At 44.7% G+C, this 17,402-nt stretch overlaps 1 protein-coding gene across 1 annotated transcript; it reads left to right on the top strand.

Moving 5' to 3' along the window:
• Positions 1 to 16,236: 16,236 nt before the first annotated feature.
• On the top strand, positions 16,237 to 17,146 carry LOC132224040 (GTPase RhebL1-like). The gene has a single exon (XM_059679119.1). It carries the CDS (start codon positions 16,320 to 16,322, stop codon positions 16,869 to 16,871), a length of 552 nt encoding a protein of 183 aa, XP_059535102.1. The 5' UTR covers positions 16,237 to 16,319; the 3' UTR covers positions 16,872 to 17,146.
• Positions 17,147 to 17,402: the final 256 nt, after the last annotated feature.

Raw genomic sequence — 17,402 nt, 5'->3', positions numbered from 1 at the left:
AATAGACTAAGATCTTAATAAATTTGGTAGTTCAATTAAAAAAAAAACCACAAATCATAATTACTCCAAACCCTGACCGCAATATGTAAAAGCAGTGGCTGAAAACTTTCTTTGAATATGATTAGCTGTGTAGAAATTTAAGAAGTATTATTTATGAAAGCAAATGACAATGTGCATTTTTCATTGGTGATCAAGAATATTTTACTTCCATGCGTCAAGGACATTTCCACAAACTAGTTGCGCTATGAAAAGTTATTCTGCAACATCTGTAAGGCATTGATTTTTCTAGTAGAATATAATAAAATAGAATTTGAACAATTTGCTTTCTCTCTAGCTGTGATGCATAAAAATTACATTCATGCCAAACTTTCAAGCACAAAATCAATAGCACTCTGATATCATTGCTTTCCATTAAGTATAAATGATTACTTGAAATATTATTAGGGCAAATACATGATGCAAACGACAAAAAGTAATTTGATTAATCTATTTTAATGGCTTACATAACTTAGTTTTAATATTCAGTTTTAATATTCTTAACTTTACTGATTACAATTTGCTAAAGGGTAACATATTAATGAAATATGCAATTGTATGTTTTCCAGGTAATATTTTTAAAAATACCTGAACCTGATAAAATGCAATACAGTATACTCCTGCCATCTGAATACAATAAAGGTATAATGGCTACTTCACATTCATCTTTCATTATTAGTTACCATTTTCTTTTTCACAATGGCTAATTACATACTACAGTCTTCCTCTTTGTCTCTAAAAATCATCATTATAATGGAAGAAAAAGTGGTGCTTTCATTTAAAGAAATAATTTTAATGCAGTCACCTATGTAATTTTAATCATGAACAATTATTTTTACTCAAAAAAACTTTTTTAGATTAATACAATACTTAAAATTCATTGTATAATTTGTCCATTTTAAAAATGAAGACATTTAGCCCTGGCTGGTGTGGCTCAGTTGGCTAGAGTGTTGTCCATGCAATGGAAGGTCTCAGGTTCAATTCTTGGTCACGGCACATGCCTGGGTTGCAGGTTCAATCCCCAGTCCCAGCACGTAATGGAGGCAACCCATCTATGTGTCTTTCTCCTCTCTCTCTCTCTCTCTCTCTCTCTCTCTCTCTCTCTCTCTCTCTCTCCTTCTCGCTTTCTCTCTCATCTACCTTCCTCCCTCTCTGAAATAAAAATTTCTAATAAGAACATTCTAAAAGTGCTTCATATATTTTTACAGAAAGAAAACTGGTTCTGACAAGTATAGGTTTTTTTTCTTTTCATCTTTTTAATACAGCCTACAATTTGGGGAAGAGGCAGGGTTTGGGGTGGTGGTGAAGAATATCTGGTCAGAATTTCTTGTGATTAACCAGGTGTGTTTTATATGACAGTGATAAATAAGGTGACAGAATGAGGATTCAGCTTGCATAACTTTAGGTTTTCATTGTGAAGACAGCAGATTGATCTTCCTGCCTAGGTATCGCCAGCTGCAACACCTAATAGCAACATTAATGTCCTTGTGAATCTCCCACACCCCCGCACCCTGCAACACACTGCAAAGACTGACCTAACTGATAGAGTTGACTAGTCTGTATTGATTCTGGACTTCTTATTTATGAGGTTTAGAGGAGTTACTATTGGACGCTTTTAAGTATGTTGCTTCAATAGTGTCTTTGCTCACTCCCAATCACTTGTCTTTTACCTACCCAGTTATGATTAAGCTAAGGTATTTTGTTCAGAAACATATTTTCAATCTATATATAAAATGTATCTGATTGACCTTCCAATATTGAAAGGTGAAAACTTGGGTTTATTACAATAGAGACGTATCATAGTGATATGCCTAAGAGTTTTAATTTTTGAATGAATAAAAGTGAAATTAAGAAAGTAATTTTGTGATAGGATTATCTGTTTGATGTTTTCTAATTAGTCTGATAGTTTAAGGAAATTGATAGTGTATTGACTTTTAATTGAGGAACTACAATTATTTATTAAAATTAGTTAAAGCAAAGAATAATACTATAGGGTATATATTTGCTTATTGTATTAAAAGGACTGTAAAAATTAACTAAAAAAGAGAACATGTCTTGTGCAAGGTTATGTAGAGGGAACTAGAATGACAAAAAAAAACATGCAAAAGCTTCTGCCTTCAAATTTAATCCTTAGACTAGAAGCTAACAAAATTATTAGCTCTGCTATATAGCTACCAGTAGGGTATGCGATCGATGCTCATTTGCTGATATAAGCAAAAAGAAATAAAAAAGAGGAAGAGCATAAAACTATAAAAAGATAGGGGTTATGCAAAAATATATGAGAATAATAACAAAGATTGACAAAAATGCATAGATAGGCACTAAAAATCCTTCAGTGGTATTAGTCTTAAAACATAATTTATACCATACATTTCTCCAAGGTGGGTTTCCATATTCTTTCATAATACTTAAAAAATAAATTACCAGTGATTTTTTTTATTTGTTGTTATTACTGTCATTTTGAAATTGGTATATAGTTAAGAAAAACAGTAAAAACATATATCTTGTGTATCTATTCTCAGTATATACTGCACTAGGTCTTATAAGGGCAGTTATAGTAATGGTTACAAAGCATGGATTCTGCAGCCAAAACAGCTAGCTTCAAATCCTGGTTCTGTCATTTCCCAGCTAGTTGACCTTAAATTGTAACCTCTCTGTGCCTTACTTTATTTGTAGTAAATGAGAGCTAATAATATTACCTACTTTTATAATTATTGAGAAAATTAAGTAATTAATATCTGTAAAGCGTTTAGAGCAGTGTCTGGACCATAAAAAGAGCCACATATATTTTTCTATTTTTATCATGGGGATTAGACAAGCATTAAATCCTTTTATGAACTCACACCCTAGTTGAAGAAACAAGAATGACACACAAGCAACAATAGGCAAATATTACAAAACAGACTGTAAAATTAACTGTTAAGTGGTCATTTAGACCATAGATTTATAGAAATTGATAAGAGAGGGAAAAGTGAGGGGGACTGCAATAATCAAGGAAAATTTTAAAGTAACTTAAAGAACAAAATTAAAGTCCATTTAAATGAGTACTTGCTATGTGCTTTGTATTTATGGGGTCACCACATGCATCCCTGCTTTAGTTATGAGGAACCTTGGCAGAAAGAGGCAAAAGGAACTTATATAAGATTGTGTGCTGGGCCAGTGTTGCTCAGTGGTTGAACATTGACCCATAAACCAGGTCACAGTTGATTCCCAGTCAGGGCTCATGCCCAGGTTTCTGGGCTTGATCCCCACTAGGTGGTGTGCAGGAGGCAGCTAATCAATGATTCTCATTATTGATGTTTCTATCTCTCTCCTTCTCCCTTCCTCTCTCTGAAATCAATAAAAATGTATTTTTTTAAAAAAACGTATTTTTACATTCACAGAGTAAGTGGTGGAACTGAGTTTAATGTAGAAAATCTAAATCCAGAGCTCATGCTCTTAGTAACTACTAGTGACCCAGCTCATGAAATCGAGTGAGACCCGGACCTGAGGGAAATCACGCAAGACCCGGGACCCCCACCCCGAGTCCCGGTGCGCCGCAGAACCCAGAGTCAAGTCCCTACCCACCCGCATGAGCCTCACTGCACATGCATCCACGCCCACTTGCACACACCTCGCCACGCACGCACGCAGCCTCCTGGTGACTGGTCTTTGGTGGTTTTGGCGTTAAGAGTACTGGGTTTTTATTATATAGATTCTTTCTGGCCACCAAGATGGATAAGATTTGGACATTTCAAAAAGGAAAAGATATTCCAATCAAAGAAAACAAAGTGAATAAAAGTATAGAGGAGGTGTGAGTCAGCAGTATCTGTTCAAATCCAGTAAATAATAGGTCTCAAACAAAGGAAAATAAGGAGGGGAGCATTGTGTAAATTTGCATAAGCAAAGCAGGCCAATTTACCTATGGCCTTGAAATCTAGGCAATGTAAAGACTTGATGTAGCAGCAAACTAGAGGTCAGACTAAAGGAATGCAGTGAGCAAAGTAGTGAGAAATAATTATTTAATAGAAGTTTGCAAATCAGTGTGGGGAAAGAGGAGAAGCTGGAAAACAGTTCAGAGATTGATTTATAAATTTAAAGATTCTTTTAATGGAAGGACACAACACAAAGACGTGATGCAGTGTACTGGGCTGCATATCGGGGCGCGCTGTACTGTCTGTTCCTGGAACAGACAGATAGGAAGGTACTGACATCAGGTCAGGCCTTGAGATATGGTCTCATGGTCCCTCCTCAATATACTGTGCTCTCTGTTCCCGGAAAACATAGATAGGAAGGTGATAATGCTATGCTGTGTCGGGAACAAATTGCGTAAACAAGGCTTTGTAACTTTGTAGTTTTTGCAAATAAATAGGCTGTAATGCTTGCAGTCATTGCTGCAGTTCCGCCTTTGCTTCGGCGGGGTGCTGGGACTGCAGACAGCTGGCCAGCTTAATAAAGGTTCCTAAATTTAAATTCTGAGTCTGTGGTCTATCTTGCTGAGTCAACCCATAACATTTGGAGACTCCAGCGAGATACCCGGCAGGGGTGAGAGGGACCCCTTATTTAGGGCTGGATGCTCTCCCCCTATTTAAGGCAGGAGGCTCTCCCCCACTTGTGGCCAGGCACTCAGCCAGATACCCCACACCTGTGGAGAACGACTACCAAGGAGGCCTCCAGTCCACCAAAAACTTTCAATTTGGAAACCGAGCCACCTGGACTCTCGAGAGAGGTAAGGACCGGTCGTTAAACAGGAATTGGGACTTCCCACGGAAGGACCTATAAGGAGGGCTGGACACAGCGGTACTCCTGGTCCTGACCCGCGGCCACGACTGTGGCCGGGGTCCCTGGTGCGTGCGGCTGTAGGCTGCACTGGGTTTGTCTGTCTGGTATTTGTTTGTCATGGTGTTCATTGTCAAAAAGTTGTCTGCCTCTGTGTACACCCTGCTGCAATGTTTTTTGAAAAATTTTCAGGACTTCAAGGAGCGAGCTGCAGGTTCCGGGCAACCTTTGGTTGCATTTGGCTGATTTATTTTGTCTTTGTCTTTGTCAAATGGGTTAGGGTCAGTCGTCATCTTTGACCCCCTATCAGTCAGGCCCACTCCGAGTGAGTGGAAGGGGAGCTTGATCACCTCCCGGGAAGCCATAGAGCTCCCTTAGGCAATTAGTCAGGAATTGGTTGGATTGTTTAAACTCTGAATAAACATTTGGTAGAAGTCAAAACTCGGACTGTCTGGTGTATGAATTCAAGTATGAGAGTCTGTGTGAAGTGAAAGAAACTGAAGTTCTGGGGAAGATTTAAAAGTTATAATGTTAATTTTTTGTGATGTACAGCGATTCTGTGAACGGGAGTGGCCCACTTTCCAGGAGGGGTGGCCTGATGCAGGGTCTTTTGATCTGACCACTGCCTACCAGGTCCATTATGGCATATACGGCCGCCCAGGCCATCCTAATCAAATTCCTTATATTCAGATTTGTGTTGACATATTGTCCAAGAAACCCCGGTGGATGAGGGCTTGCCTCCCGAGGGGAAAATTGGGACAGAGACAGATAGTCCTCTTGGCTTTGGCCCAGAAGGACAAGACTCCCCCTGTTCTCCAGGGTCCAAGTGAGGAGGCACTCCCCAGGCTCAGGCCTCCCCCGTATGCTCCCCCACCCGCCGGCCCGATGGTGGCTAAAGACCCTGGCCCGGAACCTCTGCCTCCTCCACAGCCGGTTTCCTTTCCTCCGAAAACACCAGTCCAGGACCCGGCTTCGTTCTCCCCTCCTCACACTAGGCAAGGGACAGCATATGGAGAGAGAGAGAGAGGGGGAGAACCAGCAGGGCCTAGCGGCATCCGCCTGTCCTGCAGTTCCTATGCTGCCACTATGGCAGGCAGGCCCTTTGGATTTGGGTCCAGACGGGCAACCTTTCATGGTCTATGTCCCCTTTTCTACCAGTGACCTGTGCAATTGGAAGAACCAGAATCCTTCTTTCTCCCAGAACCCACAGGGGTTAATCTCTCTTTTGGAGTCTGTGTTTTTTACCCATCAACCTACCTGGGATAATTGCCAACAGTTGATGCAAACTCTTTTCACTTTGGAGGAGAGAGAGTCAAGGCAGAAGGGAGGAGATTTGTACTGGGTCCGGATGGGCAGCCTACCTCTGACCAAGATAGGTTAGAGGCTGTGTTTCCCTCCAGGTGACCTAACTGGAACCCCAATAGTGAGAGGTGAAAGGAGGCTCTCGATCGGTATCCCCGGACTCTATTGGGGGGCATCCGAGCTGCTGCTCAGAGACCCACAAACCTCTCTAAGGTGACAGAGACAGTCCTGACCCTGATGCCCCGGAAAGTCGGAGGGCTGTCATTGTTGCATTTGTTTCCCAGTCGGCCCCAGATATTAGAAAAAAATTTGCAAAAGTTAGAAGGCTTTGAGGGGAAATCAATCTCTGAATTGGTTGAGGTGGCCCAGAAGGTTTTTAACAATCGGGAGGACCCGACGGCAGGTTTAAACGCCCGGATGGCAAAGATCCTCCTGGTCATAAACGAGGAAAAAGGCCCAAGGGGCCGGAGTGACAATAAGAACAAAGGAAAGCCTTATGGGAGAAAAAAAAAAGTCCGACCACGGCTTGGGAAAAATCAGTGTGCACTTTGCAAAAAGGAAGGACACTGGAGAAGGGAGTGCCCTAACCGTGCGGGGGAACTGACTTCCGTGTTGGTGGAGGAGGTGGATTAGGGTTGTCAGGGCTCAGCTGGCCCCCAAGAGCCCAGGATAACTCTGACAGTGGGGGGCCAAAAGGTGGACTTCCTTGTGGACACGGGAGCCACCTTCTCTGTCCTGCAACAGCCAGTGGGTCCGGTCTCTAAGACCAAAATCCCCATCAAAGGGGCAACTGGAAAAGTGAAATCCTACCCATGGACTAGAGGTCGGATCAGCAACCTAGGAAACGGTTCAGTGACCCACACATTCCTAGTAATGCCAGAGTGCCCTTACCCTCTGCTAGGCCGGGACTTGCTGAGTAAATTACGGGCCACAATCTCTTTTGAAGGGCCAGGGCCAGAGGTCAAGTTGCAAGACCCAGGGACTGCGATGATCTATCTTCTGACATTGCCCTTACAGGAGGAATATTTACTACATGAGGAGGAGCCTGGGGAAATCTCGCAGATACCTATCTCCAACAACTAAGACAGGCTATCCTGGGAGTTTGGGCGGAGGACAATCCGCCAGGGTTAGCTAAACACCGGCCTCCAATTGTAGTCCAGCTAACCAGCACTAACACCCCAGTCAGAGTCCGGCAATATCCAATGAGCCAGAAGGCGAGAGTGGGAATCGCCAAGCACATTAAGAGGCTGAAAGAGGCTGGAATCTTGATTCCTTGCCAATCTGCTTGGAACACTCCCCTGTTGCCAATACAGAAACCAGGGACTGAGGATTTCAGGCCAGTGCAGGACTTAAGGGAAGTAAACAAGAGGGTTGAGACTATCCACCCCACGGTTCCGAACCCTTACACTCTTCTCAGCCTCCTCAAGTCAGAACACCGGTTCTATACTGTTTTAGACCTAAAGGATGCCTTTTTCTCCCTTCCCCTGGCAAAGCAGAGTCAATCTATTTTCACCTTCAATTGGGTGGACCCGACAGAGGGAGAGTCTGGACAGTTAACTTGAATTAGGTTGCCACAAGGGTTTCAGAACTCACCCACTCTGTTCGATGAGGCCCTAAACCAAGACCTCCGGGAGTTCCGTCAGGACCATCCACGGGTGACTGCTCCAATATGTAGACGACCTCCTACTGGCCACGGAGGAGGAACAGGACTGTAGACAGGCCACTCGAGAGTTGCTGACCACCCTAGATCATTTGGGGTATCGGGTCTCAACCAAGAAAGTTCAGCTATGCACTACCCGAGTAACATATTTGGGTTACAACATAGAAGGGGGTAGGTGAACTTTAGCCATTGCAGCCACCGCCCTCCTGGTAAAGGAAGCCTCAAAGCTCACCTTTGGCCAAAATCTCCAAGTAGTTCCTCCGCATGCAGCTGAGACCCTATTAAGGAGCCCCCCGGAGAGGTGGATGTCCAACGCCCGCATTACCCAGTACCAGGTGTTACTGCTAGACCCACCACGAGTCAGCTTCCTGAAAACAGCTGCCTTGAACCCGGCCACACTCCTCCCTGAAGAGGAGGCAGAGCCCCCTTTGCATGACTGTGAGGAGACATTGACTGCCTTCACTTCCCTCCGCGAGGACCTTGTGGACCAGCCCCTGCAGAATCCGGATGAGCCCCTCTACATGGACGGGAGCAGCTTCGTAGAGGAAGGTACCCAGTATGCGGGGGCGGCAGTGGTGACACAAAAGGAGGTTCTCTGGGCACAGGCCTTAGGACGAGGCACCTCAGCCCAAAAGGCAGAACTTATAGCACTCACTCAGGCCCTCCAGTGGGGAAAAGGAAAAAGAGTGAGCATTTTCACAGACAGTCGGTATGCTTTCGCCACTGTACACGTGCATGGGGCCCTATATCAGGAAAGAGGCCTCCTGACCTCGGGAGGAAAGGACATTAAAAATGCTTCTGAGATACTTAACCTCCTGGCAGCCGTATGGGGGCCAAAAGAAGTGTCAGTAATTCATTGCCCAGGGCACCAGAAGGGTGATAGTCCTGAAGCACAGGGAAATCGACTTGCAGACCAAACCGCCAAGGACATGGCTAAAAGACCAGTAGGGCCCCGAGAAGTTCTCGCAGCCCTGCCAGCACGAAGGCTCCCAGAGAAGCCTACTTATGTGATGGGGGAGCAGAGGCTAGCTGTAAAACTAGGGGCCCAGGAAGGAGAGGCTGGATGGCTAATCCTGCCAGACAGGAGGCCTATAGTGCCAGAAGCCCTGGGGCGGACCATCGCTTCCCAGACCCACCAGAGCACCCACCTGGGGGGAACGAAGATATCAGAGCTACTGGGAAGAGAATTTTACATCCAAGGGCTCCAGAAAATATCCCAAGATGTGGCTAAGAGGTGCCAAGTGTGTGCCCGGGTAAACCAAGGGCCCCCTGTTGTGGCTGTGCGGGGGCAGCGATTCCGAGGATAGAACCCTGGAGAACACTGGGAAGTGGACTTCACCGAGATACCAGGAGGACAAGAAGGGTATAAATAATTGCTGGTTTTCATTGATACCTTCTCTGGCTGGCCTGAAGCATACCCAACCAAGGCAGAGACAGCACAGGTAGTAGTTAGAAAACTCCTCACTGAAATTGTCCCCCGGTTTGGCCTGCCACTATACATGGGGTCCGACAATGGCCCAGCGTTCATCACCAAAGTTACACAATCCATAGTTAAGGCCCTGAGGGTTACCTGGAAATTGCATTGTGTCTATAGGCCACAGAGTTCTGGACAGGTAGAGAGGATGAATCAGACCTTAAAGGAAACATTAACTAAGTTAAAATTAGAGACTGGCGAAAACTGGGTGTCTCCTTCCTTTTGCTCTCCTCAGAGCTAGGTGCACTCCATACATAAAGGGACTCACCCCTTTTGAAATTATGTTTGGCAGGCCACCACCTCTTCTTCCCCGCCTAAGGGAGGAAGAGCTTGCCCGGCTGTGTACCCAAAATTTGCTTAAGTCCTTACAGGCTTTGCAGAGCAGCGCCTCGTCGGCACAAAGGGTGGTGAGAGCCATACAGGAGGAGGACGTGCTGCGATCCAGTCCAACACAGCCTGCCTTCTCTCTGGGAGATCTCCTTTGGGTGAAGCGTCACGACCCTGGCAGCCTGGAACCTAGATGGGATGGACCCTACCAGGTGGTGCTGAGCACTCCAACCGCCATCTGTTGTGCCCAGATTTCAAGGTTCCCAAAACGCCCACCAGGGAGCCAGCCAGTCCAATGCAAAAGCAAAGAGTCCTTCATTTCGAACTAGTTCGGCTCCCCGACCACACTCACTGATGCAACGGTGAGCCCAGTGGCAGAGAGAGCGAGGCCTGATGGGATTGTGGGTTTTATAGTAAGGGCAGGGGAGGGGACTGTGGGCCCCACCGATTGGCCAGGCGCGAGTCGGGTCTTGTTACACAGGATGTGGTCATCTCTATGGTGCGCATGTCCCTTGATTGTCATTGGTTAGCTTAAAGAAATCCAGGGTGTGGCCAGCAGGGGCCTGGGCTTCCGGGAAGAAGGTACTCTCCTGAGCACATGGCGGCCGCCCCAAAAATGGAGGACCCAGGGCAAGATGGAGGGCGCAGTCCTAGCCCCCCCCCCAGGGCGAGCTGAGCCCGGGCTCCAGGGGCCAGTCCGGTTGCCGGGGGTCCAGCAGATCGACCAGTTCCAGCCCAGACAGGAAGTTCACGTCCTCCGTCTCGTTCCCCAGGGCGTCGGGGATCGCCTCCTCCTCCATCTCCTCGGGCAAGGGCACGCGCCCCGCCCCGCCGCAGCCACTGCTGCCGCATGGGTCCGGTCTGGGGTCTGCGGGTGGGTGGTGGCCTGCACCGGGCTCCTGCCGTGGGCTGGGGAGTCTGTGCCCGAGGCTGCCAGCAGCGTGGTCAGGCTGTGCCTTATGGGGCCTGGCGGCCGGCCCACGTAGGCCCCGTGACGACTCGCCCTTTCACATCAAAGTCGCAGGAAAGAGGCACTGGATCCATCGTATGCGGGTGAAGAAAACGAACGACAGCGTCGAGGGATGGCAGGTCCAGAAGATCGGAGGCCCGTTGAAGGTCAGACTCACTCGGTGTTCTTCCTAACTCTCCTCATCTGCCTGCAGCCGGGACTGGGAAATCCCCATTCGGCCAGAAATTACTCTTGGGAGGTCACACGTACTATTGATGGGACTGTTATAGGCTCTGTTGTTGGAATAGGGGCGCCTGTCATCCCAACAGATCTCTGTAAACTGTTTGAAGAAAACTGGGGAAATTCCCGTAGCAAAACTGCATCGACTGGGTATGGCTCGGGGGACCATCCCCGGGTCACCAAAGCCAGGGGTTACGGGTGCGGAGACCTAGCCCTAGAGCAAGAATTATGGCACACTCGACATTATGTCTGCCCCCGGGAAGGGGGTAGTAACTGTGGAGGAGAGGGTGACTTCTATTGTGCCTCTTGGGGTTGTGAGACCCTAGCCCCATGGAAAAAACCTCCCACTGACAAGCTCCTCGGTCTGAACAGAGAGGTTCGACCTGGGGCCCCGAAGGAGAACTGCACGATCGGAAATTGTAACCCCGTCATCCTCATGCCCCTCGCCTGGTGGACTGACCAAAGGGAAGGGGGAAAGACGTGGGGACTAAGACTCTATGTAAGCGGCCGAGACCCTGGCCAGCTCTTCACCATTCAACGCCGGACTCTTCCCGGGTGGTTCAACCCGATTGGCCCCTTGCGTCCCCTAGACAAGCCAGAGAGGCCGAGCCAGCCACAGCACCCAGCCCCAGCTAAACTTCCTGGTTCCCCTGGGGCACAAAGCTCTGGGAGCCCCAGCCCCACTCCACCTGCAGCCACGACCTCGCCAGCCCTTGGGGACCTACAACAGCTTTTGGATACAGGCTGTAAAGTTAATGGTTTTATACACCCAATACTCCAGAATCCTAGAGGAGGACGCTGAATCAAAGATTTGATTCCCAATAAGACCAGTAGGGAATGTACTGGGCTGCATATCGGGGCGCTGTACTGTCTGTTCCTGGAACAGACAGTTAGGAAGGTACTGACATCAGGTCAGGCCTTGAGATATGGTCTCATGGTCCCTCCTCAATATACTGTGCTCTCTGTTCCCGGAAAACATAGATAGGAAGGTGATAATGCTATGCTGTGTCAGGAACAAATTGCATAAACAAGGCTTTGTATCTTTGTAGTTTTTGCAAAGAAATAGGCTGTAATGCTTGCAGTCATTGCTGCAGTTTCGCCTTTGCTTCGGCGGGGTGCTGGGACTGCAGACAGCTGGCCAGCTTAATAAAGGTTCCTAAATTTAAATTCTGGTCTATCTCGCTGAGTCAACCCATAACATTAGAACTCTTTGTTACCTACACTTTCATAGGTAGGAAGGTTGCATGAAGGGTTGCTGAGTGGTTATACCCAGGGGACAGGTGAGGGCAAACTGGAGATGTAGGAGCTTTCTGGCTTATGTATGAGAAGTGGGGCGTGGGGTTGGGGAGAGAGTAGCTAGGTTTCACTGGCTTCCTGGGCATTCACTAAGGTGAATAAATTCCCAGCTCCATTGCAGGAGGCTGTCTCTAGTTGTGTGGTTACTGGCCCAAGAGTGATAGCCTGATAAAGGAACAGTTTCGGTGGGAACTTAGTAACCTGCCAGCAAAGGGGAATTGAAAGTTTTAGTCATGATTTAAATATTGTATCAAGATAGCACTTGTGAAATATTATATTAGAAATTAAGACAGCAATCCAGTCATGAAGGGCTGATAAAGAGAACCAGGATTGTAGCAGTAGAGATGCTATACAAACATAGAGGACATTTAAGAAGGACAGGACAAGGAAAACAAGCCATCCAAGTCTTGACACAATGTCTTGCATATAGTAATGATGGGGAATATAAGACATTTTGGGGGGGACTAGCAATCTGAATCTGTGCCAGTAGACTGCTTTCTAACACACTCTTACTAGCCAATAATTAACTCCATTGGTGCCTGTCCTGTCTTGCAGAACCTGTTTTCCACAATACTCCCACTTTACAGAGGCCATACATGCACAAACCCCGGAGGGGGTTCTCAGCGCTGGCACCAGGCAAGGCCTTTGGGTGTGGTCTCATGTCCCCCATCCCAACACATGGGGCTTTTCACAAAGCCCGCAGAAGGTCCAGAAGCCTGATCCATATTTAGGGGACAAAGAAACCAAAGGGTATAAAGGGAAACCTTCCTCCATGTTCACTCACTCAGGATTTGGAAACAGGCTCCCCCGAGTCACTGTTCTAGTATATCTGAAAATAAATGGTTTTTTCCTGAATCTCCGAGTACTCCTGTGTGTATTTTCTGGTTGCGTGGTAAATTCTGTAACAGTAAGTGCTCAATAAATATTACAAGGAAACCTCTTCTCCATGGCAGATTGGGGATATTAGTGGCAATGACTCATTTGGATATGTACTTACCAAGTTTAATCTGATATTAGAACATTTGTGCAGAAAAAATATTTTATGAGAATAGATATGTCTTCCTCAGAATATAGCACATGGTATAATTTAGAGAGAACATAAGTGGCAAAGAGCTGGAAACTTTAAAAAATAATCTTTGGAGGAAAGATATTGCCAGACTCTGCAAGAAGTGCCAGGCCTCCCCCTGATCCCTGCTTACTTGATGCTGCCTAGAACTGGTACAGTTAGAACAATCATATTTTTAAACCAATGATTAAAAGTAATGTTGGAATTTTATTTCTTTCCACCTTAAAAGAATCTTTCAAATTCACCAAAAAGATTTAAAAAGTAGAAAAAGCCAAGGTAAATGTGATAGGCAGTTTCCCACTCTAATTATTCCCAGGAGACTCAGACTGGCCCCTGCAGCAGGCTCAAGCAGCACCAGTGTGGGGGCATGAATGTAATGCAGTTTGTTAGCCTTTCCCAGCATAGTTTGACTATGTATCATGTGAATGGGATGTGTATGTGTTTGTGTGTGACATAGTGTCTAAATGCATATACACATGTTGTTATATTGTTTTGGGAAACCTAGAAGAATTAAGCACGTGGAATCTCAACTCATTCTGACCCCTAAAATTCAGCCTCTAAGTGGAAATGAGCTTTTTAAATCTTTTCTTAGCATGAACAAAAATTTGGAGCTGAGAACATTTTCTCAAGAAAAACTTAAAAATGCATGCCCACAATAAAGAGCATTGTTGTACTTGGAGAAAAAAAATACCAAAGAAAAAAATAAGGCTCATTTAACTGTTTTGTAAACTAACTATAAGAAGAGATATTTCACTTATATTTATTGTTTATTTTATACATGTTGGAAAGCATAAATAAAAAGCATTACAGCCCTAACCAGTTTGGCTCAGTTGATATAGCATCAGCCTGTGGACTGAAAGATTCCAGGTTTGATTCCAGTCTAGGGCACGTGCCCAGGTTGTGGGCTCTATCCCCAGTGTGGGGACTGCAGGAGGCAGCATGTCAATGATTCTTTCTCATCATTGATGTTTCTATCTCTCTCTCCCTCTCCCTTCCTCTCTAAAATCAATAAAAATATATTTAAAAAAATAAATTAAATAAAATTATATTTTAAAAATAGCATTACATACATGGTATTCACTTGGGGAACTATTACCACTGTGACCAATGCCCACAGTTGAAAAAATAGGACAATTCCATCTTGCAATAAAGATTGTTAAACACCAAAAGTATTACCAAAAAGACAGTACATATAAAGTCTTTAAAACAACAATATCTCTGAAGTGGTACACTGATATTTTAAAAAATAAACTAATATTTATTGCGTAGCCATTAGACATTAGGCATTATTTGTCTTACTTTAATTTCCAAAATCCCATCAAGGCAAATGAGTCAAGGTTTTCCTGTGACAATACAAGTGGCATCAAAGAACACTGAAATTTTAGAAATGGAAAGAAGTTAAAATATAGTTTTTATTTATAAATATGATTATATGGTTAATTATTTGTGAAGTGATTTTGTTTTTTATAGTATGTGAAACTTATTTTTACTTAACGTATTTTTCCATGCAAATTTTTTAAAATTACATGTATCTAGGCCTCGTTTCTTAGAAATTAAATCCTGGTTCTACTGTCCAGTGTTTATCTAAAGCATACATTCTATGTAATTGTTGTAAATTATTGCATTATACTCCATTACCAATTTGTTAGTGAGTGAGATGACTACTCATTTTTTGAGGTGATGTTTGTTTTGAAATAAGGGCTCATAAATAACATAGTGGTGATAAACCTAGCATTTGCAATTGCACAGTTCTGTGATCAAACCCACGTGTAATGAATTATAATCTCTCCGATTTTAGCCATGTGACTTATCTATGTCCCTGTGGGCTGCTATAACAAACATATCACAGGCTATGGATAGCCAATGGGTAACCTATAGAAAACAGAAATTTATTTCTCAATGATCTGGAGGATGGAAGTCCTAGATCAGGGTGCCAGGATAGTCAGGGTCTGGTGAAAACTCTATTTTGAGTGGTAGACTGTGACTTCTCACTGTGTCCTCACATGGTGGAAGTGGCTATTGAGCTTCCTCCAACATCTTTTATAAGGACATTGATTCTATTCATAAGCCGCCCCCGCCCCCTCCTGTGCTAATCACCTTCCAAAGATGCTTCCTCACTAATACCATAATATTGGACCTTAGGATTTCAACACTTGAATTTGGAGGAACACAAACATTCAGACCATGACATGTCTTAATCTCCCTGAGGTCCAGTTTTAAATAAGAATGGTATTATCTACCTCATATGATTATTATACCATTAAATTCATTATTTTATTCAATAAGTATTTATTAGCCTGGCTGGGGTAGCTCAATGGTTGAGTGTTGACCTATGTACCTGGAAGTTATGGTTCCACTCCTGGTCAGGTCATATGCCTAGGTTGCAGTCTTGATCCCCAGTGAGGGGTGTACAAGAGGCAGCCAATCAATGATTCTCTCTCATTAATGATGTATCTATCTCTCTATCCCTCTGAAATAAATTAAAATATATTTTTAAAAGGTTTTATTATGCTTCTACTAAGAGCCAGGTATTCTTCTCCACAAAGAGGATAAAGCATTTAACAAAACCAAGGCCCCACCCTTACAAAATTTACGTTCTAATTGTGATGGAAGAAAGTAAACAAATAGATAACTAAATATAAAATATGTTGAATAGATCATACCTCAACATAATAAAAGCCTTATATGACAAACCTACAGCCAACACCATACTAAAGGGCAAAAACTAAAGCCATTTCATCTAAGAACAGGAACAAGACAGGGATGCCCACTTTCACCACACCTGTTCGACATAGATCTGGAAGTGCTAAGCATAGCAATTAGACAAGAAGAAGAAATAAAAGGTATCCAAATTGGAAAAGAAAACGTAAAACTGTCATTATTAACAGATGACATGATACTGTACATAGAAAACCCTAAAGACTCCATCAAAAAATTATTAGATTTCATAAATGAATTCAGCAATGTAGCAGGATACAAAGTTAACGCCAAGAAATCTATGGCATTTCTATACACCAATAGTGAACTTACAGAAAGAAAGATTTAAAAACCAATCATATTTACCATTGAACCACAAAAATTAAGATACCTAGGAATAAACTTAACAAAGGAGATAAAGGGCCAGTTGCTGCATCTGTCTACATTGTGACCTCCTCTTCTTAGGGCTCTCCCAGCCCACAGTTCTGCAAGCCCTTCAGGGCCGACCCCTGCCATGCCGCTAGTCCGCTATAGGAAGGTGGTAATCCTCGGGTACTGCTCTGTAGGGAAGACATCTTTGGCACATCAATTTGTGGAGGGCGAGATCTTGGAAGGCTATGATCCTACAGTGGATAATACTTACAGCAAGATAGTGACTCTTGGCAAAGACGAGTTTCACCTACACCTGGTGGACACAGCAGAGCAGGATGAGTACAGCATTCTGCCCTATTCATTCATCATTGGGGTCCATGGTTATGTGCTTGTGTATTCTGTCACCTCTCTGCATAGCTTCCACGTCATTGAGAATCTGTACCAAAAGCTACATGAAGGCCATGGGAAAACTCGGCTGCCGGTGGTGCTAGTGGGGAACAAGGCAGATCTCTCTCCAGACAGGGAGGTCCAGGCAATTGAAGGGAAGAAGTCGGCAGAGTCATGGGGTGCGACATTCATGGAGTCATCTGCTCGAGAGAATCAGCTGACTCAAGGCATCTTCACCAAAGTCATCCAGGAGATTGCCCATGTGGAGAATTCCTACGGGCAAGAGTGCCGCTGCAGTCTCATGTGAACCCTCAAGCATGGGGTAGCTGCCTGGATTCTTCCCCTGGCACTTGCCAGGCCACAGTGGGGGCAGGTCCTCAGGACTTCACGGGTATGGTTGCCAGCTGTGTCCCTGGCCCTCTGGGCACACAGTAATGGTACCCTTACATTTGCACACTTTCCCCAAGCTCCAGTGGCCTGGTTGTCAATGTTTACAAAGGGGCAAGGATGTCTAATGGGCACTGGCCTATGTTTTTGCTAAATGAATTCTTATAACCTGCAGGGTTGCGATATGAGTCCTGGGTATTCAGGACCCAGTCTCCTATGTAGGTTTTGGATGTTGGCTGGGTGAAAGGAGTTAGGGACTCCAGAAGTGGAGCTAGTTCCCTGGGGTGACAATGTATATATGCAAATAAACTGAGAAATCTTTTTGTAAAAAATAACAAAACAAAAAAACAACAACAACAGAAAAAAGGAGATAAAGGACATGTACTCAGAAAACTGCAGGATAATGAAAAAAGATACAAAGGAAGATATAAACAGATGAAGAACATACCAT

The sequence above is a fragment of the Myotis daubentonii genome, chromosome X (assembly GCF_963259705.1).
Source record: "Myotis daubentonii chromosome X, mMyoDau2.1, whole genome shotgun sequence".
Lineage (NCBI taxonomy): Eukaryota > Metazoa > Chordata > Mammalia > Chiroptera > Vespertilionidae > Myotis > Myotis daubentonii.
Note: the sequence above shows the minus strand (reverse complement) of the source record. Positions and strands in the feature narration are given on the sequence as shown.